General features: G+C 41.6%; 1 protein-coding gene across 1 annotated transcript in view; it reads left to right on the top strand.

Annotated features, from left to right (window-relative positions):
* Positions 1–12,799, top strand: part of gfra4b (GDNF family receptor alpha 4b) — a 30,254-nt gene extending 17,455 nt beyond the window's left edge. The window contains exons 2-8 of the mRNA XM_040175028.2: positions 1,559–1,834; positions 2,477–2,557; positions 3,774–4,119; positions 4,828–4,937; positions 5,764–5,898; positions 9,806–9,972; positions 11,536–12,799. Coding sequence (XP_040030962.2) covers positions 1,559–1,834; positions 2,477–2,557; positions 3,774–4,119; positions 4,828–4,937; positions 5,764–5,898; positions 9,806–9,972; positions 11,536–11,679 — 1,259 coding nt within the window. The 3' untranslated portion in view covers positions 11,680–12,799. The remainder of the gene's footprint in view (positions 1–1,558; positions 1,835–2,476; positions 2,558–3,773; positions 4,120–4,827; positions 4,938–5,763; positions 5,899–9,805; positions 9,973–11,535) is intronic.
* Positions 12,800–18,486: the final 5,687 nt, after the last annotated feature.

The raw sequence follows: 18,486 nt of genomic DNA, 5'->3' as shown, positions 1-18,486 counted from the left end.
CACACACACACACGTGTGCCATACTCAAGTTCTCTGGCTCACTGAATAGACTTGCAGATGAACTGAAGGGGTCAAAGCTACTAATGATACTGTGAGCCTGTCAGAGCAAATGAGAGAATGGTTTAGCATTTGTATTAGTCTGCCACTCACATGCAGTTAACACCATAAAAGAGTTTCATAGCTCAAACCAAAGTCTAAAGTTAGCAAGAATAGTTGCAGAGATTCAGCCCGGGGGCCTAGTTGTGAGATAACGGAGGGTCGAGAAGCATCTCATCATCGTAATGAGCTGCAGCCAAGTTAGTATCAATCTAAAAGTGGTCATGGGTTAAGATACTTTGATAGATAAGATATATTCCTTTATTACAGTGCATCCGGAAAGTATTCACAGCGCTTCACTTTTTCCACATTTTGTTATGATACACCCTTATTCCAAAACGAATTAAATTCATTATTTTCCTCAACATTCAACACACAACAACCCATAATGACAAAGTGAAAACGTTTTTGCAAATTTTTGCAAATCTGTTAAAAATAAAGAACGAAAACATAACATGTACATAAGTATTCATAGCCTTTGCTCAATACTTGGTTGAAGCACCTTTGGCAGCAATTACAGCCTTAAGTCTTCTTGGGTATGATTCCACAAGCGTGGCACACCTATTTCTGGGCAGTTTCTCCCATTCTTCTTTGCAGAACCTCTCAACTTCCATCAGGATGAGTCATGTGCTTTTTACTGAGGAGTGGCTTCCGTCTGGCCACTCTATCAAACAGGCCTGATTTGTGGAGTGCTGCAAAGATGGTTGTCCTTCTGGAAGGTTCTCCCCTCTTTATAGAACAACGCTGGAGCTCTGTCAGAGTCACCATCGGGTTCCTGGTCACCTCCCTGACTAAGGCCCTTCTCCCCCGATCGCTCAGTCTGGCTGGGCGGCCAACTCTAGGAAGAGTTCTGGTGGTTCCAAACTTCTTCCATTTCCGGATGATGGAGGCCACTGTGCTCATTGGGACTTTCAATGCTGCAGAAATCTTTCTGTACCCTTCGCCAGATCTGTGCCTCGATACAATTCTGTCTCGGAGGTCTACAGATAATTCCTTGGACTTCATGGCTTGGTTTATGCTCTGATATGCACTGTCAACTGTGATACCTTATATAGACAGGTGTGTGCCTTTCTCAATCATGTCCAATCAACTGAATTTAGCACAGGTGGACTCAAGCTGTAGAAACATCTCAAGGATGAATAGTGGAAACACGATTCACCATGTTTTCGTTCTTTATTTTTAACAGATTTGCAAAAATTTGCAAAAAACAGTTTTCACTTTGTCATTATGGGTCGTTGTGTGTAGAATGTTGAGGAAAATAATGAATTTAATCCATTTTGGAATAAGGCTGTAACATAACAAAATGTGGAGAAAGTGAAGCGCTGTGAATACTTTCCGGATGCACTGTAGTCCCACAATGGGGAAATTCACAGGACAGGTCACATAGAAATTACGTTCATAAAGTCAAGGTTGAAAAAACAAATGATGTATATCTCTGAATCTCTGACGCTCTGTCTCGCAGCTCTATTGGAGGTCGTACTGGCCGGCAGAGACTGCTTGGTGGCCGGAGACTCCTGCTCGAGCGATGAGACCTGCAGTCCGCGTCTGAGGACTCTGCGGCAGTGTGTGGCCGGTAACGGCAGCGTGAAGCTGGGGCCCGGCGCCAGGAGCCAGTGTGCCAATGCGGTGTCCGCCCTGCTGTCCAGCCCCTTGCACGGCTGCCAGTGCAAACGGGGCATGAAGAAGGAGAAGAACTGCTTGAGCATCTACTGGAGCCTTCATCAGTCCATCATTCATGGTCAGTACACAGTAAATAGCCCTTGCATTTACTGCTCAAACTGTCGATCCATTCTCATTCAGTGGTTAAGGAACCAAAGGTAAATAATAATGATTTAGTTGATTGGAGTTTCAAGGGGTTGAATAGAAAAAGAGATCCTTATTGTTTGATGTAGTTGAAATGAATTGTGATGTGACCACACTAATGTCCAGTGATTTCCAAAACCTGTTCGTAAAAATGTATACGAAAATCTTGAACATACAAATTCGTAACAATACATACTAACTGGCGGTGGTTAACCACGCCCCTTGAGTGAACAACATGGCGGACCATGTTGGATTCTTGAGTGAACGTCTCTCCGCCATGTTGGATTTTTTGAGGGGGTTAGGGGTTAGTATTCTATTCTTACAAGTTAACATTGATTTCTCGTTAAAAATGCAATCATAACACGTTTATTTTACATCGTTAGACTTCACAAAGTGTGTTTACGGGGTGCAGCTCCCCATTCACTTTGAATAGGGTGACGTCATCGGTTGCAGTCCGTATTTATTCCGTATGTATCACTACGAATTTGTATGTTCAAGATTTTCATATACATTTTTACAAACAGGTTTTGGAGATGAGGCTGCTAATGTCGGACTAATGTTTCTATTATTCTTTCAGGGCTCAACCTGGTGGAGCGTTATCCCTACCAGACAGTGCACAAGGATTACGACTACGTCCGCTTGGCCTCTATTACAGCTGGTAAGTTCAATGACCGTCATTAAGTTTCACCTCATAAATTACAATTTTACCCTTTGGAGAAGTTCTATTCTACCACTAACACACTTCGCCTCTGTTTATAAGACAATATTAGCATTTATCAGAACATGATTCCAACATCCAGAACAGTATTATTCATTTGCATGAATATTGGTGCGGAAACTTTTCTAAAACTAGTAAATAATAAAAAACGAATATCTGCAAATCTTTAACTGTTTTGTTTAACCTCTGGCTTAAAAAAACTATTAAATCCATCAGAATTAAAAAATGCCCAAACAAAGCTTTCGGATAAAAAATGTACAAACCCATTTTTAATTAAATGGCCGCATAAGTAGATTTGTTTCAAGTATATATTGAGGCAAATAACATAGCAGTAAATAGTAAATAAAATAGAGAGGTTAAAATTAGCAAAGGCAACAAAAATATGTCTTTTCTCCATTAGTGTAGCGTAAATACATTGGTTGTTCATCGTAGCAACCTATTAATGTCACAAAATGATGACTCATTCCTGAAGCTGCAACAGGTCGGCCTGTTGCTTCTCTCCCAGGCAACAAGAACACAAAAGAAGTTGCCACACGGAGGACCGGCGCTCACTTTCACACCAAACACTCATAACATCAGGACTGTTTTATCCTGTCACCCAATTAAAAAAACACAAAGTTGTCTTGATGTTTTTGTTTCTGATGAATTAACAGAGGCTTACACTCGTCATCGGATGCGATTTTAACGATACTCCGGTTTGTGTGAATTTCATGAATCATCAGCCTCTGTTTTACTCTCTGAGAGGCAAAGTGCCTCCTCTTCTGGGGGCCCCCGCTGGGGCCGAACGTCAGAGGAAGAATGAGACAGATTTACAGCGGACATTAGCAGTCTGTATTGTCAAATAAATGGCACATAGTTTAACAGTTAAGTATAGATAATCACTTGGTTATTCTGATCCTCACAAAATGAGCCACTATTGTTTATTAACTGACACTTTTCACATTAAAGCTGATATTTAATTCCAAACCACCAAATCCCAAGTTTTGAACCTCTATCAAAACAAGACACATCTCAGCACGTTGAATAAATAATCCGTACAGCACACAACACAGGTCACATAAGCCCGCACGCACTTAAACACGAAACCCATTCGCTCTGTTGGTGTTATTTTTCTACTGATATCCACGCTTGTCTTCGACCTTACTTCTCTCCGCAGACTCGGATGTTGGCATGACAACTGTGAATCGCTGCCTGGATGCGGCCAAGGCCTGCAACGTGGACGACTTGTGCCAGAAGCTGCGCACGGACTATGTCTCGGCTTGCATCAAACCCACTGCCAAGTCCGGCCTGTGCAACCGGCCTAAATGCAACAAGGCTCTGCGCAGGTTTTTCGACCGCGTCCCAGCCGACTACACTCACGAGCTGCTCTTCTGCCCCTGCACGGACACGGCCTGCGCGGAGCGCCGAAGGCAGACCATCGTGCCCAGTTGCTCCTACGAGAGCGGGGAGAAACCCAACTGCCTCACACAGATGAGGATCTGCAACGCGGACTACGTATGCAGGTTAAGGAGGGAGCTCTTTGGGGCTTATTTCACAAGTCAGACTCCCCATCATCGTTTGAACAAATACTAATGTCATTTTTCACTTTCACTTTCTTTTACGGACATGTTGCTGCAATATGATCATAATCCCCAGTTTTGTTTGGCTTAATTAACTAATTGTTTTGTCAAAATATCCTAAATCAGCAGAGCCCATGTTGATCCAGTCCCAGTGTATTCACGTCCTCCACAGATATAGGTATATTTGGACTGGCGGTGTTCAATATTATGGCTCATTGCAACCAAAGAAATAGCCAACCAATCAACCAAACGGCACGCTTTTTCACCCCAAAGCTTTCTACCACCATTGGCTAGAACACCCCAGAGAGCCTGTCGAAATAACACATTAAATATTTAGCACAGATAAAGAGCCAGATGGATCAGAGTTATCGCTCATTGCTCTATCTCTGGTCATGGCCATTATTTCTCACAGCCCCATTACACTCAGAGGGCTTCACTAATGATCCCAGGTCTGCTGGATGAAACATATTACTCTTTCTATCACTTTCGCATTACAGTCCAATACTTTCAGTCTTTACCACATCCAACAATATTTCTTTATGCCAGAGGGGCTGACTCTTAATTAAATGGAAGTCGGACCAGAAATACCGTATTTAGAACACAGGTGGTAATCGTGTTCTTGCTAACAACTAACTAACCCGTTGCTCATAGGTCTCGCCTGGCACAGTTTCAGTACGACTGCGAACCATCCGAAACGTCTGCCAATGGCTGCAAGCAAGGGAACTACGGAGCCTGTCTCCTCGCCTACACAGGCCTCATAGGTAGGTGCACAACTGGGAGGGAATAGACCGAGCGGAAGCACAGAGAGGAAAGAGAAAGTGAAGCGGACAGATGGAAAAAAAAGAGAGATCTAAAGGAAGTTATGCACCATATGCTGTGTTCGAGAAGGAAATGGGAAATTGTGCAGCAGCAGCAGGCAGGCTGGAATGGGTGAGAGCCAGCGAAAGGGAGAATTAATAAAGAAAAAACAGTTGAAGAGTGAGTGGGAGAGTAGAATTAAACTTCTAATTTTAAAGCAAAGGACAAAAGTTCAGCACGGTTTTGAAAATTAAAAATATCTCAAGACAGAAAAACAAAGGCTGCGTACACAATGCAGGCTGTGTTTAATTTGTTTTATAACAATCCGGAAAAGAACATCGACTTCTTTTTCCCACTCCGGAGAGAGAGGCTGACAGGATGCATTTCACAAAAACCTCGATTGGTGCCCCTCTGCACAAACACACACAGCATTTTCATTCCTGTCTTGTATGTATTAAAGCACATGAAAACCACACTTCCAGAATGGTGAAGGAGACAAACAGATCGCAACACCAGAGACCATGACTATGACCTAGAAAAAAGAAAACTGGAGTATTTGCCGGAATATCTTTATTGTATCAGACGGGTCGGTGCACAGTGCGAGTCTGGTAGATCAATACTATGGTATTGTTATTATTATATTAACCCTGTGCATCAGTATCGGAAATACAGTGTCCATTAATGTTTCCGATCGCAGAGCCCTTCAGTGCAACAACTCAAAAGGAAAATGAATATATATATATTCATAATTTATAATAGTGATTGAGGCCCGGTGTGCTCTCTCCACAGGAAGCACAATAACTCCCAACTATGGGGACAACTCGACGTCCAGCGTGGCTCCGTGGTGCTCCTGCTCGGCCAGCGGGAGCCGGAGGGAAGACTGTGATCGCTTCCTGGGACACTTCAATGACAACGTCTGTCTCCGTGAGTCTCACTAAATGAGTCTCACTCAATGAACTGGAATGGGAGAGAGGGGGGGGGGGATTTAAATGCTGATCAAGTGAAGCGCTGTTATGAGTTTCCTATATTTTTTCACAGTCTTTATGGTGTTTTTTTGTCTGATTCATGATGCATGCCTGACAATTCAAAAAAGGTCTCTTGACAGGAAAACTAGGCCAACGGCGGTGAGGTACCAAACATTATATAAGTGTACTGTGACAGTTTCTATTCAGCTCCCTGGAGACAAACTGCATCATCAGACAACGACAAACCGTTTGTCTTCAATCCTATTACTTATTATTTGAGTCAGATCACAACTTTTTATCACACTAACGGTTACATTTTACAATTCAGCGTTTAATTGCAGCTTGAATGTGTGTTGACCTACGTATTAGTTCGCTATGAATGGTTTGTATACGTGACTTTCGACTCCTCTCATCGAAGCTTTGCGTACGGCGAAGCCATCGGCAGGCGAATAAAGTAAATCCACCTACCAGCACCCTTATACTAACTAATTACATATGGTTTATGTGGTGATCCACACAAAACCAAAGTGTACAATGGGATATTTTGCAGTTTCACAGGAGGCAATGTCGCAGTTTCTTGGCCGGGGTTTGTAACAAATGGGAAATCGTCCGGACAGTTTTTCACTATTTAAAGATGCTGTCCAAACCAGAAACATAAGCCACCAAGCAGCCCGTTGTGTTTATGCCACACGGGAAGCCATGGATTTACATAAAATGAATTAAAAAGTAAACATGTGATTACTCTAATTGTAAATATAGCAGGTCATTAGACCATAACAAACCCACCACTCTAGAGTTAAAACAAGGACGCTCCACAAATACCTGAGTTGCTTGTTTGCATTTCTACTGTTTCCTATAATTTCCCTACGCTGCCGGTACAACCTGAGTCATTCAGATATGACACGAAATACAGAAAAATCGTTCCCCGATCAGAATAATTTGCAGTGATGACCTGCAACAAGGGACATAAAACCAACATTGACATAGAAATCAAAGTACCCAAGTTCTGTGATAGACAAAAGCGACAGGAAAGAGCCCCTGGGATGCAGCGGAACAGATGTTTCCCAGCATGCTCAAGCAGCCGCAGATTTGAGATGAATCTAGATTCAACAACATGCTCTCTCTCTCTTTCTAACTGTCTTTCACTCTGCCATTAACTCACTCATTTCGTCCTCTCTTTCTATTAATCATTTGCTTCACGCTGTTTATTGAATTCCTTCTCAGGTTGTTACTGACACGTCACTGAAGTTTCTAATAAATCAAATATTCCTTGTAAATCCTTTAAAAAGCGCTATTCAAATTGTCTGACTTTACTATATGTAATGTCAGCTAATCACCAAAGTCATAAAGTACCTCAGGATCCAAAATCTAATTGTTGGTCTATTTGTCAATAGAAGATGAAAAAGTGTTTGGCCAAAATCTTTTTCATTTAGCTGCCAATAAAACTGCATGAGACGCGAGGAAATACAACAATAAAAACAACACACAGGCAAACAAATCTCATCCCTCCTCACCTCCTCATACTGCACATAAGTGAGATTCTCTATGTCACCCGGCTCAATAACCACCAGCAAAACAACACAAGCGTAAATGTCACAGTCCGGCTGCTCGGCCAACAGTAAACCCCTCCCCGGGCCAAAATATTGTCCTTACTTTCAAAATGCAGAAAATATGTGGTTCTGTGGTTAGTTCACATGTCAGTAATGACATCGGGAGAATCCAGTGTCTGTTATGCAAGCTGCTGTAGTCAGCTGAACGACTGAGGCGAAGAGAACGTTGTCAGAAGCCTTCAGCTCAGCAACAATCCGACTAGCGTGAAGAAGGAGTGTCAGTGTGTTTAGCTGAGCGAGACCACACAGTGTCTCTTATTGGCTAATTACCGATTAATTAAGAAAAGGATCAACATTGCCTTAACGCTCTTGCATGAGCAGCAGCAGGTTCAAAAACCTTTGAAATGCATTTGCAGCTGAACAAATAGCTGATCAGACTATAAAACAAACAGCAGATTTATGTAACCGTTGTTCTTCAGATGTTTTAAATTGATTTGCGGGTATTACCTGCCTCACTTGGGACTCCCAAAGTAAAGAAACAAGATCCGTTAACTCTGGCTCTTACCAATACTTTGGATTTTTGTTAATTCAGACTCAGGATTGGAGGGGCATACCTAAACTCGGCGGGTTCTATGTGGTGTGATCTATGCATGTTAGCATACCCCTTAGCTTAAGATCCTTAAGGAAACATACCATACTGCCTAATTAAAAGCAAGTATTATTACCAAAAGTAAAAGCAGCTATTGTGAAGTCTAATCTTCCCAGGGACTATATGTTTTGTTGCCAATGCTGCTTTTTACTGCGGTTTATGGTTGTGCTAATTCATTCACTGTTGTTGGGTATCTACAACAATACAACATATTCTATAAAGTCATCAAATGCTTGAAGAAATAACGCCCTTGATCAAAGATCGAAACATGATTTTATTTGATGAAATATTAATACACATTGGCCCGACCAGCCATGGTTGATCCACGTTCCGTACAGATTGAAGAAGATCTTTTCACGATCAGTAGAAAATAGACAATAGAGGAAATTATAGATTGATAGATATAGATACCTAATATACTGTTTTTCAACCTTGAAAATACTATTGTATTGGACCCTCCTTGACACATTTCAGCAGCATAGCGGGAGGTGGAAAGGTTGTACCTAAGACTCACAAAGAGAATACTCAGCTCATGAAAAGGGTGACAGGCCCCCATTAAGAGAATCAATGTAACCATGGTTACACAAGGTAATTGCGAGGTTAGAGGTCAGGGGATGTCAGTGTGGCAAATGGTATGTTTCTGAAGATTTGATTAAAATACTCACTCTGTAACTACTGGTGCAACCCTCAGCATCTTTTTTCACCCTTTGCTACTAATTGCAGATCACTGCTGATCCATATTGTTATCCTTTGTAAGCTGGATATCATATATCAATGTCATATTTATCTCTCATAACAAATTCACAATTCTAACAATTAGGAAATCAAAGATTCTATTTTTGCATTAAAACAAATCCTGTCAGTAGCAGTGCTAATGCTGCATTATTAGCTGCTTGGAGCTGGGAAGTTAAACTGCTCATAATTAATCTCAAATATTTATTCATGTTGGTTTAAAAAAATATATGTTGTATTTAAACAACTGGATTTATTCGTTTCTCACCAGCACCACATTTTACAAGCTGTAACGCCTCGGCCCAACACTAATCTTTACTGAACAGACCCTGAACGCATCATAATGTAACCTATAAGAATGCATATGCGTGCCGACCCCGGTAACTCTCCTGCTGTCACATCAGCCTTAATCCAGAAGTAACGTGTTGCGTCTTCTGCTTCTAATGCTCATTCTCTTTTTCACATCTCTTATATGACCTCTTCTCTGGAGTGTGAACAGTGAATGGTCCTTATAACAGGGCTCGGCGCGCGCATATCATATCACTGAACCTGTACACACAATAAGCATCTTCTGTGCGGCGAGATGGGTCTTTGGCCGGCCTTTTGCTCGAGCGGCCAGTGTGGGAAAGATACAGAGAGAGGTCTCAGAGTTGTTTGGCCAGTGCAAACGCGCTGTGAGTTAATGAGGTCGATGTGGAGGGGCAGGTGCAGAGAGGATGGGCTACTTGAAGAGAATACTGAGTATTTTACATTCTCTCTCTCTCTCGCCTCTGCTGACCAAATCCAAACTAGCTCTGGTCCTCATGAAAAATGTCCAGTTCAGAAGCTGCGATTGAACCAGACATGAGTGGAACTCTTACAGAAAAAATTACGTTGCAGAAGTTTGTTAACTGCCTTTATATTTATGGTGTTAATTGGTGTTCTGAATGTTTTAGGGAACGCTCTCATGGCGTTTGGAAGTGAGTCAGACCAGCTGCCGACTGTCATCCAGTCCGGTACACCCGTCCCCAGCCCCGGCAGCAGAGAACACAGGAACACCGCCTCTCCACCCGACTCCATAGAAACCATGAAGAACATTCTGGATTCCATAATACCAACACAGGTTTGCTGTTTTTAGTGTCACTACAGTTGGATTTTTTTATGTGATGATTATATTTTGTTTTAATTATTTCGTCCATTTTCTGGACAATGTTTGTAGAAGGACGACATCGTTCTTCTGTGAATTGATTTGGTCCATATTTTTTTTCAATTCTCATGTATCACTCTGTGTTTCCAACAGCGGCACAAACTGTTGTCTGCCGTCCAGTATACTACCACTTTTAATTGACATTTAAAGTTCTCAATGCTGGCGATAGTGCTTCAATAAGTGAGGGAGAGACACACACAGATTTAAATGTCTGTTGCCCGGAGACATATTTGCTGAAATACCCATACAATATCTTAATTCTCATTCACACACCTGTATTACGTAAGGAGGTGGTCTAGTACCGATCTGTAGCCTATACTATATTTGCATATGTACTAAAAAAGAATCAGACGGATGTAGTAAATTCTTACTATTAACACAAAATACAGAAGCTAGGAACTCATTATAGCACAAAGTTCACAGGACGCTGCCGGATACGTGGGAACAATATTCTTGTCACATTCCCGGAACCTACTACCGCTCGGGGTTATACGTTTTCATTTCCCACACATACAAGCTTAATTATTCTTCTTTAGGTTCTGTCTCAACGCAAAGAGGTAAAATCAAAATATACACTTATATCCATATATATATATATATATATATATATATAACCCTGAGGTCAGAGCACTATTTCAGACTGTCATGCCGTGGGTAAAACATTCCCCTCCATCCACATTTGTATGCCGCAGAAGAAGAAACAGAAAGCCCACCTTCATTACTAAGTGACGATCAATTGTTCCTAGCTTCACTTTTACTCATAAAAAAACATACCTACATATATTAGAGCTAGGCCACTATTCAACATGGTCATTTATTGTCTTTCAATGGAATAATATTATAGTATGATCATATATCAACATACCATGATACACAAGCACAAGCACCTACTACATTTTCTCAGATAAAAATGTGAATTGAAGAGCATCCAAGTACTCTATATTGGAATGGAAACATGATCGGTATATAGCTGGAAGTGCTTTATTCATAAATTCACACATGTATTCATAACATTAGCTGAAAACATACAACGTGTTGACACATACCAGTCAGGAAATGAAGGAACCAAATCAGAACAAAATATTTTCAGCCATAGTACACATATGTACTCCAGTCCCCCCACGACCCTGTGTGCAGGATAAGCGGTTTGACAATGGATGGATGGATGGATATACTGTATATATACAGTATATTGTCTGTGTATATGTATATATATGTATATGTCTTGGCTAACAAAACACAGATTCATTGTTTGGCTGTATGGCCACGGTCATCTAATCTTACACAAGTGACACACGGGAAACACTTTTAATCCTGACCTTTCGGAGCTGGAACGAACGAGAAAGATCCTCACCAATCTGCTTCTCACACCGGGTTACGACAATGTGTTTGGAACACACTTTAGTAATAGCAGATCATCACGGTTGGACTATCCAAAGACGAGTGGGACATTCAAACGATCTCTTTCTCTCCCACCAGGCACTAGGAAATGAACTACTAGTGGGCCAATCCACCCTGTCGTCCAACAGCCACTCAAACTCTGCTTCACCTCCCAGCGCGTGGCTTCAAGCTGCCTTCAGCCTTCTGTTGTTGCTCCTTCATCTGCTCCACAATAGACACTAAAGACTGACGGGGAGCGTGCTGAGGACCTTCCTAGTACCAAGCAGATGGGAGGACCGGTCGGTTCAGAGGAAAATTGGACCGTGCGGCATTACTGCTCCAGCTAAACAGCGATTCTGTTTCTCTATTTTTGTGTCTAAGTGGGCCGGTCCCGCCTGCCGGTGTTCTCACCTCCGCAGGCCCAGGCCAGTCTGTACATTTGTACATTGTCGTTGCGATCGAGTCAAGTCGAAATGAAGTCAGAGTGTCGCTTTCGTGGAATAACGCAGCTCTATGCTATCCAACTGTATCCATTTCCAAGAGTTATTGTGAAAACATACTGCTGACATGTATGATACAAAGACATGAAGTAGGTCAGCCCCCTTGCCGAATTGTATTGTCACAACAGAAGCTCTTATTTGAAATAGTGGGAGGGAGAAAACTGGTTGGAGTAAACCAGTGAACTTTGTGTCTTCTCTGTTTTCAGCAAACAGAACGATTGGGCGGCCTCTGGAGAATATGAGGCTTTAACATCACTCTCTTCACGAGCCTGAAAGAGAAACCCCCTTTTCTGACAGATACAGGGATTGTAGAGAGACAGAGCAGAGCTCCTTTTTGCTCAGAGATCCACGACATAAACATTACAATTCTCACGTGTCCAGCAGAAAATGTCTTCAAAGGACGAGGCAAACAGACAAACAACAAAAGATAGACCTAAACATTCATTGTCCCATCCATCAAGATGGTTGCCCTCGCTCAAAATATCTCACGCCACTATATCGGTCATTGCTAAAAGCTTCAGTGGGCGTTTTTAGACACACTCCTGGATCCTGATCAGCAAAGACAAGCTCTCGGAGTGGAGAGAAATCAGAAGAGCAGTAACTTTCTTACCTGTAGCTGCTGTACTATGTGTTTGTGAGCGTAATAGCCTTTTGTTTCTCGCTGTGTCGTCGCTGCGGGGCTCTGAGTGTTTGTGGCGCCGAGGGAAGTGAATCATTTGACTCATCTAGTGATGCCAACTGCAGTACGGAGCCCGTTGGGAATTAGACAGTTATGAATGATTCGGTATTTTTTATGTTGTGGGGACGTGTCTGTGAATTTTCAAGAGGACCAGAGGTGATGCAAATAAAAAGTTCCCAGATCATCATGTTTACACATGTCCAATGCTTTGTTCGGTGTGGCTGAAGTATTTCCTCTCCACTAAAAGTGACCTCCGGGGTAATTCGTAGTGCGTTATTTAAAACGACAACATAAATGGATTTACAGCTTAATTACCTCATTTATGACTGAAGATCTCCTCTTTAACTGATCGGTCTCACCAACAGCTCATCCGCCACCTTACCTGAGGATTGCTGGTCTTTTCTTTTCTGGACAATTTAGTTGTTTCAGTCCAAAAGAAACATTTCAACCCCTGAAGCCGTGCCGCATTATACGGCACAAGCACCATGTGTGATCAAATGAAAATGTATCTTGTACGACGACTTCAATTATTTTTTTGCATTATCTACTCTGCAGCACATACAGGCAGGCAGCAAACACGATAATGGAATTATGAAATGGAGTAGCACAAAGAGCTGTCAGTTCCACTTGTTTCTGCTGACATACAGAAGGTAAAGTGACGTCTTTAAGTGGCTAATTTCTGCTGACATTCACCCTCAACCCTCTACTGTTTCACGGTTGACATTTTGTCTTTGTTTGCTGGAAAGAAACAATTAACCCTACTGAGGTCTGAATAATTTGAGCCTGATAACACAGGATGATGTGATTATCTTTCTGTTGTGCTGTTAAATGTGAGGTGGAGAACTAACAGCGCTGTCAAGGATCAGCAAATTGTAAAAGGACGATTGGTCAAATTAGAATTCAATTTAAAAAAATGGCAGACTTAAAGGACAATGCAAGTATCTAAAACCCAGAAAGCTGAATTTAGATACATAGAAAAAGTCTGCTTGGTTCACAACCGATATAATGCTCACATACCATGTTGAGACATCTACCTAATTCTTTTGTATTTGACAAATGTAGGTGAGGTTTGACAATGTTTCCCAGAAGATTCAAGCAAGCAGGAATGCAGCAGAAATACCCGAACCAGTGGCCCCGCAGAGCTACCATCCCCAAAATATGCTGATGCACATCTGGACAAAAGAGACTATGGTCGTAGGTGTGAAACCTTTTAGTGGAGCTACTTGCAAGCAACTCACCTCCATCTTAACAATGAAAGCAATTATCAAAGTCATCCCACTCTGACGTTTTCTAGTTGTTGTAAAGTTAATGGCAACATGCAAATAATCCAAATAATGAAATGAATAAAACGCATCTGTTTTGGAAAAATAGTTGCCGGCGTACATTCCATAGCAGTATGCCTCTAGATGTGCAGCCGGCCAGAGGGCCTATTTTAATGTGAACATTGTTATTTATTAATAAATGACTACAAAAAACTGGAATGTTTCTATAACTTTCATGATACCATATGTGGGGACGATTTTACAAAAGCAATAGCTCACTTCAGACAGTGGGATGTTGTGATAATATCACAGCGAAGCGGCGTCTTTCAGCCTGAAGCAGATCACAAAACTCTACGACCTATTGCATGAATCATCCATGTAGACATTAATATCAAAAGAATTGCTAAAAATGCAGAAATGAGATAAGCGGAAATTAATTTAGACAATTTGCTGAAAATACAGACATGATACTATTGGTCATAGTAGTATGTGTAGTAAAATTAGTGGTAGTTGTAGGCCCATGCAATTGGCTTATTAAAAGGCCTACCATATACTAAATAGGGGGAAAACAGCAGTTGTCCCCAATGTCTGTTTAAACCAAAAGAAAAATTACATGTGTGTATTCATGTTGCATTAAAAAAATATTACTCCATTGGAAAACCGTATTAAAAAGGTTTATGAATTTGATTTATATAAATTCAAGCACAAGAGGTAGAAAGCTGGAAAGTAATAGCAGGAATGTCCTGATGTAGCTGAGGCAGCATTCCAATAATTAAAAGTGACAGTTTGGTACTAATGACACAAATACTGAGTTCACAAGGTGGAAGCCAGACACCAAAAATTGAATTTAGCCAAATCTTTTGAATTATCCTTTCGATAGCAACATGCACTTTTCACTGAATCTACTTGGCAGGTACATTAAAATACAAACATTGAATATGTCATTAAAAGGTAGGTTGCGAGTTGAATAAGAAAATAAACACAGAAAAGACTTGTGTTTGTATATCTTAAGCAAATCCATCATCCATGATCTTCTCCTCTCACTGGATATTTCATGCTATGAAGCTAGTATGACTTGATATTGCAAGATGTAGGTAATCAAATATTTATAATTAACTCCAGGGGTTCTGTTTTGGATTTAATATGATGCTTTTGGTGGTTCGTCCCTGACCTTATTTGAGGAAAAACAACTGAGGTAGCTTCGGTGAAAAGGTGGCTGACTGCTGATTTAGGTCAACAGCAATAAGTGGGAGAATTGCAGGTAAAACATCAAGACACACAAAGAGAAATGTCATGCTGTCCATGCTTCTTTCTTTGCTTCATTCCATCCCAATATGCCTTCGTATTTTGCCCTTCGTTTGAAATCTTAGGGTCTACCCCTTGGATTTATTCACTCCCGTCCCCTTGTCCTTTCCATTTACCGCAGCCTCTACCAAATGATGCCTTTGAATCCAACACAACAATCACATGTCGCTCAAGGGTGTTGAAACCTCTTGCTATTTACCACTGGATCGTTGCACCTGCAACATGGCAACACACTACCACTACTCGTATTTACTGACACCACACAGTTCCTGTTCGTTTCATCTTCCCCGTCTCGTTTTTCAAGAAGGAATTGAAATCGATTCCTCTGGCTAATTGCTGTAAACACTGAATCCAAGTACAGGGAGGACTCCTGATGTGTGTCAGTTTAAATGTCTCACTGCTTTCCTCTCAAACTTCATTACTTTTTAGTAGCTGCAACATGATTTCACTCCCAATGAAAAAGCTTGATGATTAAAACCCACTGCAATCCCGAACAAAAACTATTCAACAATCCCTTACAATAAGAGCAAATGTACTACGGAAAGGAGTGATAGTGATTATCAAACAGCAGAGCAACAGGAGGTTTTCAATTGTTTGGCTGAACTGTTGTTGAAATGTTCTGTCGAAGCAAAACATTTTTTGTTGTTTCGAGATCTCTAATTAAAATGTCAATTTTAGTGGTTCTTTATGTATCATCAAAAATGTGAATGGAGCTTGTTTTCAGACCTCTTTTCTGCCTCAACATACAATAGATAATGGCACATGGCAGCTGAATTAGCTTCAGCCTAATTGCATCCTCTTTGGCAAAGAGGATGCAATTAATATGAAAAACATTTTTTAACCAAACAAAACAAAAAAAGGGGAATGATCGTACAATGCAGACAAAAGATTTCATCCAATAAGCATAACACCTCCTGTCCATCTTCTCCTAGCTGCGTTCATTGATTTGCACATGCCCAGTAGCGCCTATTGGTAGAACAACGCTCTCTTTCGGTCCCTGACGAGGGCCTCCATCAGTTGAAAACACCTTTGCATATTTCTTTGCAGAGCCACACTCCAGATGTAAGAGTAAATTCACGTTTTTCCACTCACATCTGTATTTTTATGCAAGTGTGTGTGTGTGTGTTCATGCGTATATGTGTTAAGCATGTAGGCGTACGTCTGCAGACATCTGTTTGTGCCTGGAATCTGTCCGTCCATGCATATCTGTGTGTTTGTGCGTCTGCATGAGTGCACATGCACAAATCTGTCTTGCAAAGTTGTTTTTTTCCGTTCTGCCTCTCGTTGTACCGTTTGTTTGCAGGAAAAAAGACACAACACAGCTCCTACAGTAATACACAAACATGTGTTTTGAGTGTACAAATGGCCTGTGTGCACGGAGGCTTTCATCTCACCGCGCATGAGCTGATGTTACAGTTGCAAGCAGCTGTACAGTAAAAAGGACACGGTAAGGTCCCCAAGTGGGAGAGCGCCGGGACGGGGAGCAGCTGGACGGTGATGACTGCCCACTATTCAACATTCGTTCACTTGCCTTTACCTCCCACCCCCCCCCCCCCCCCATGGTCCAGAGCAGGGCATCACAGGAGCTCTCTTGGTACTGGACTTCCCCCTAGGGAGGCCTTTTTTAGAGCAAACACCCCTCCCCCAGAGGCACTTACACAATTACAGCCACAAAATGCCACAGTGAGCTGATTGACACTTTGTAGACAGCACCCTGACTAGCGAGTACTAACATACTGAGCTAATTCATGGATCGGGTCCAGTCTACATCCAGGACATGGTCTAACCCGACATCCCGACCTGCACTCTCCGCTCTGCATCTGCCAAACTGCTCGATCCTCCCTCACTGAGAGCAAAACACTCGACTGGATCGCGACTCTTTGCTGTCCTTGCTCCGAAATGGTGGAACGAGCTCTCTGAAGACACCAGGACCGCAGAGAGCCTTCACATCTTCCGCCGCAAACTAAAGACACACCTCTTCAGACTCTACCTCCACTAAAAGACTAACAAATTGTAAATTGGCTTATTTGAGGAAATTGCCCTTTCTTGTTTCTTGTTCTTCTGAGTTTGTACCCCTATGGTTGAATGCACTTATTCTAAGTCGCTTTGGATAAAAGCGTCAGCTAAATGACATGTAATGTAATTTACTGCCTAAAAAGTAGAGAAATGTGACAATATTGTAGCCCAACGTCCAAAGGACTTGTGGTCATAACATAATCCCGACAGTCGGATGAATGTTCACTCTCCACTCTGCATCTCGATCTGTTTTGGTCCCCCATTAAAGTATGGAGGAGAAGATGTAAATCTTTAGCTCCTCATTGTCCACCAGCAGGTCAGTAATGTGTCCTGTCGGACATTTGTGTTAAGAAGATTACGTACGGTCCGTTTCTCAGAGTTTATTTCACCAAAGGCAGCCTGGAAGAAGGTTAACATGAGCAATGAGCCTTGACCAAAGTAGTACATCTAAACAAAACAAGCTGGGGGACATTGGAATGTCAAATGAACCTTTTGGGGGTTCATCACTATGCTCTTTGCTTTTGTTAGGGATTTAAGCCAGAAGTGCACCCCTAGTCAAGAAATTATAGTACGTGTAATAATGTTTAGTGTTAGAATTATAGTTTGTGTGATGTTAGATATTAGTTATTACATTAACATGTTAGATGAAGTGAATGCAATTTCAATCAAACACAATTCATAGTCATTTAAATCATATAAACACTGTACACATTAACATTCTGTCACAATGTGATGTTAAAACCTGGGGACGGATGCCAATTGCCGTTCTTTATGGATTTCTTCCAATTTTATCCCCAAAGAGGGTTTTTTGGGAGTTTTTTCTCCTGTCAGGTAATAAATGAACAACTTAATGCGAGGCAGCCGACTGAGGCAAATGTCTTGAGAATTGAACCACATGAACTGTCTTAGATCTTATGATGAACGGTGATGAACGGTGATCATTAATGATGCGTTGTTGTAATGAAAGTGTACTAGTTATAAGATGAAGACTTAAACGATGTATGCTTTGTTAAATTTACTCATTGAGGCATAAAGCCAAATGTATCTACATTGAGTGCATTGGAATGTGAGGGACAGATAGGACAGAGAGGTTTCAGGTTACAGCTGCAGCTTCACACCTCGACGTGAAAGGGACAATGGAGGAGGTGACCCTTTGGAGAAGAGGCCAATGACATTCAAATGCACCAAGGAAGACACACCTCAAGAGTTTTCAAAGGACCATGGCGGGGGAAAGACTGTTAGAATTTCTCCTGCAGCCGCGTTGATAAGTCACTTTAGACTTGCTCAG

The sequence above is a fragment of the Gasterosteus aculeatus genome, chromosome 4, assembly GCF_964276395.1.
Source record: "Gasterosteus aculeatus chromosome 4, fGasAcu3.hap1.1, whole genome shotgun sequence".
NCBI lineage: Eukaryota > Metazoa > Chordata > Actinopteri > Perciformes > Gasterosteidae > Gasterosteus > Gasterosteus aculeatus.
Note: the sequence above shows the minus strand (reverse complement) of the source record. Positions and strands in the feature narration are given on the sequence as shown.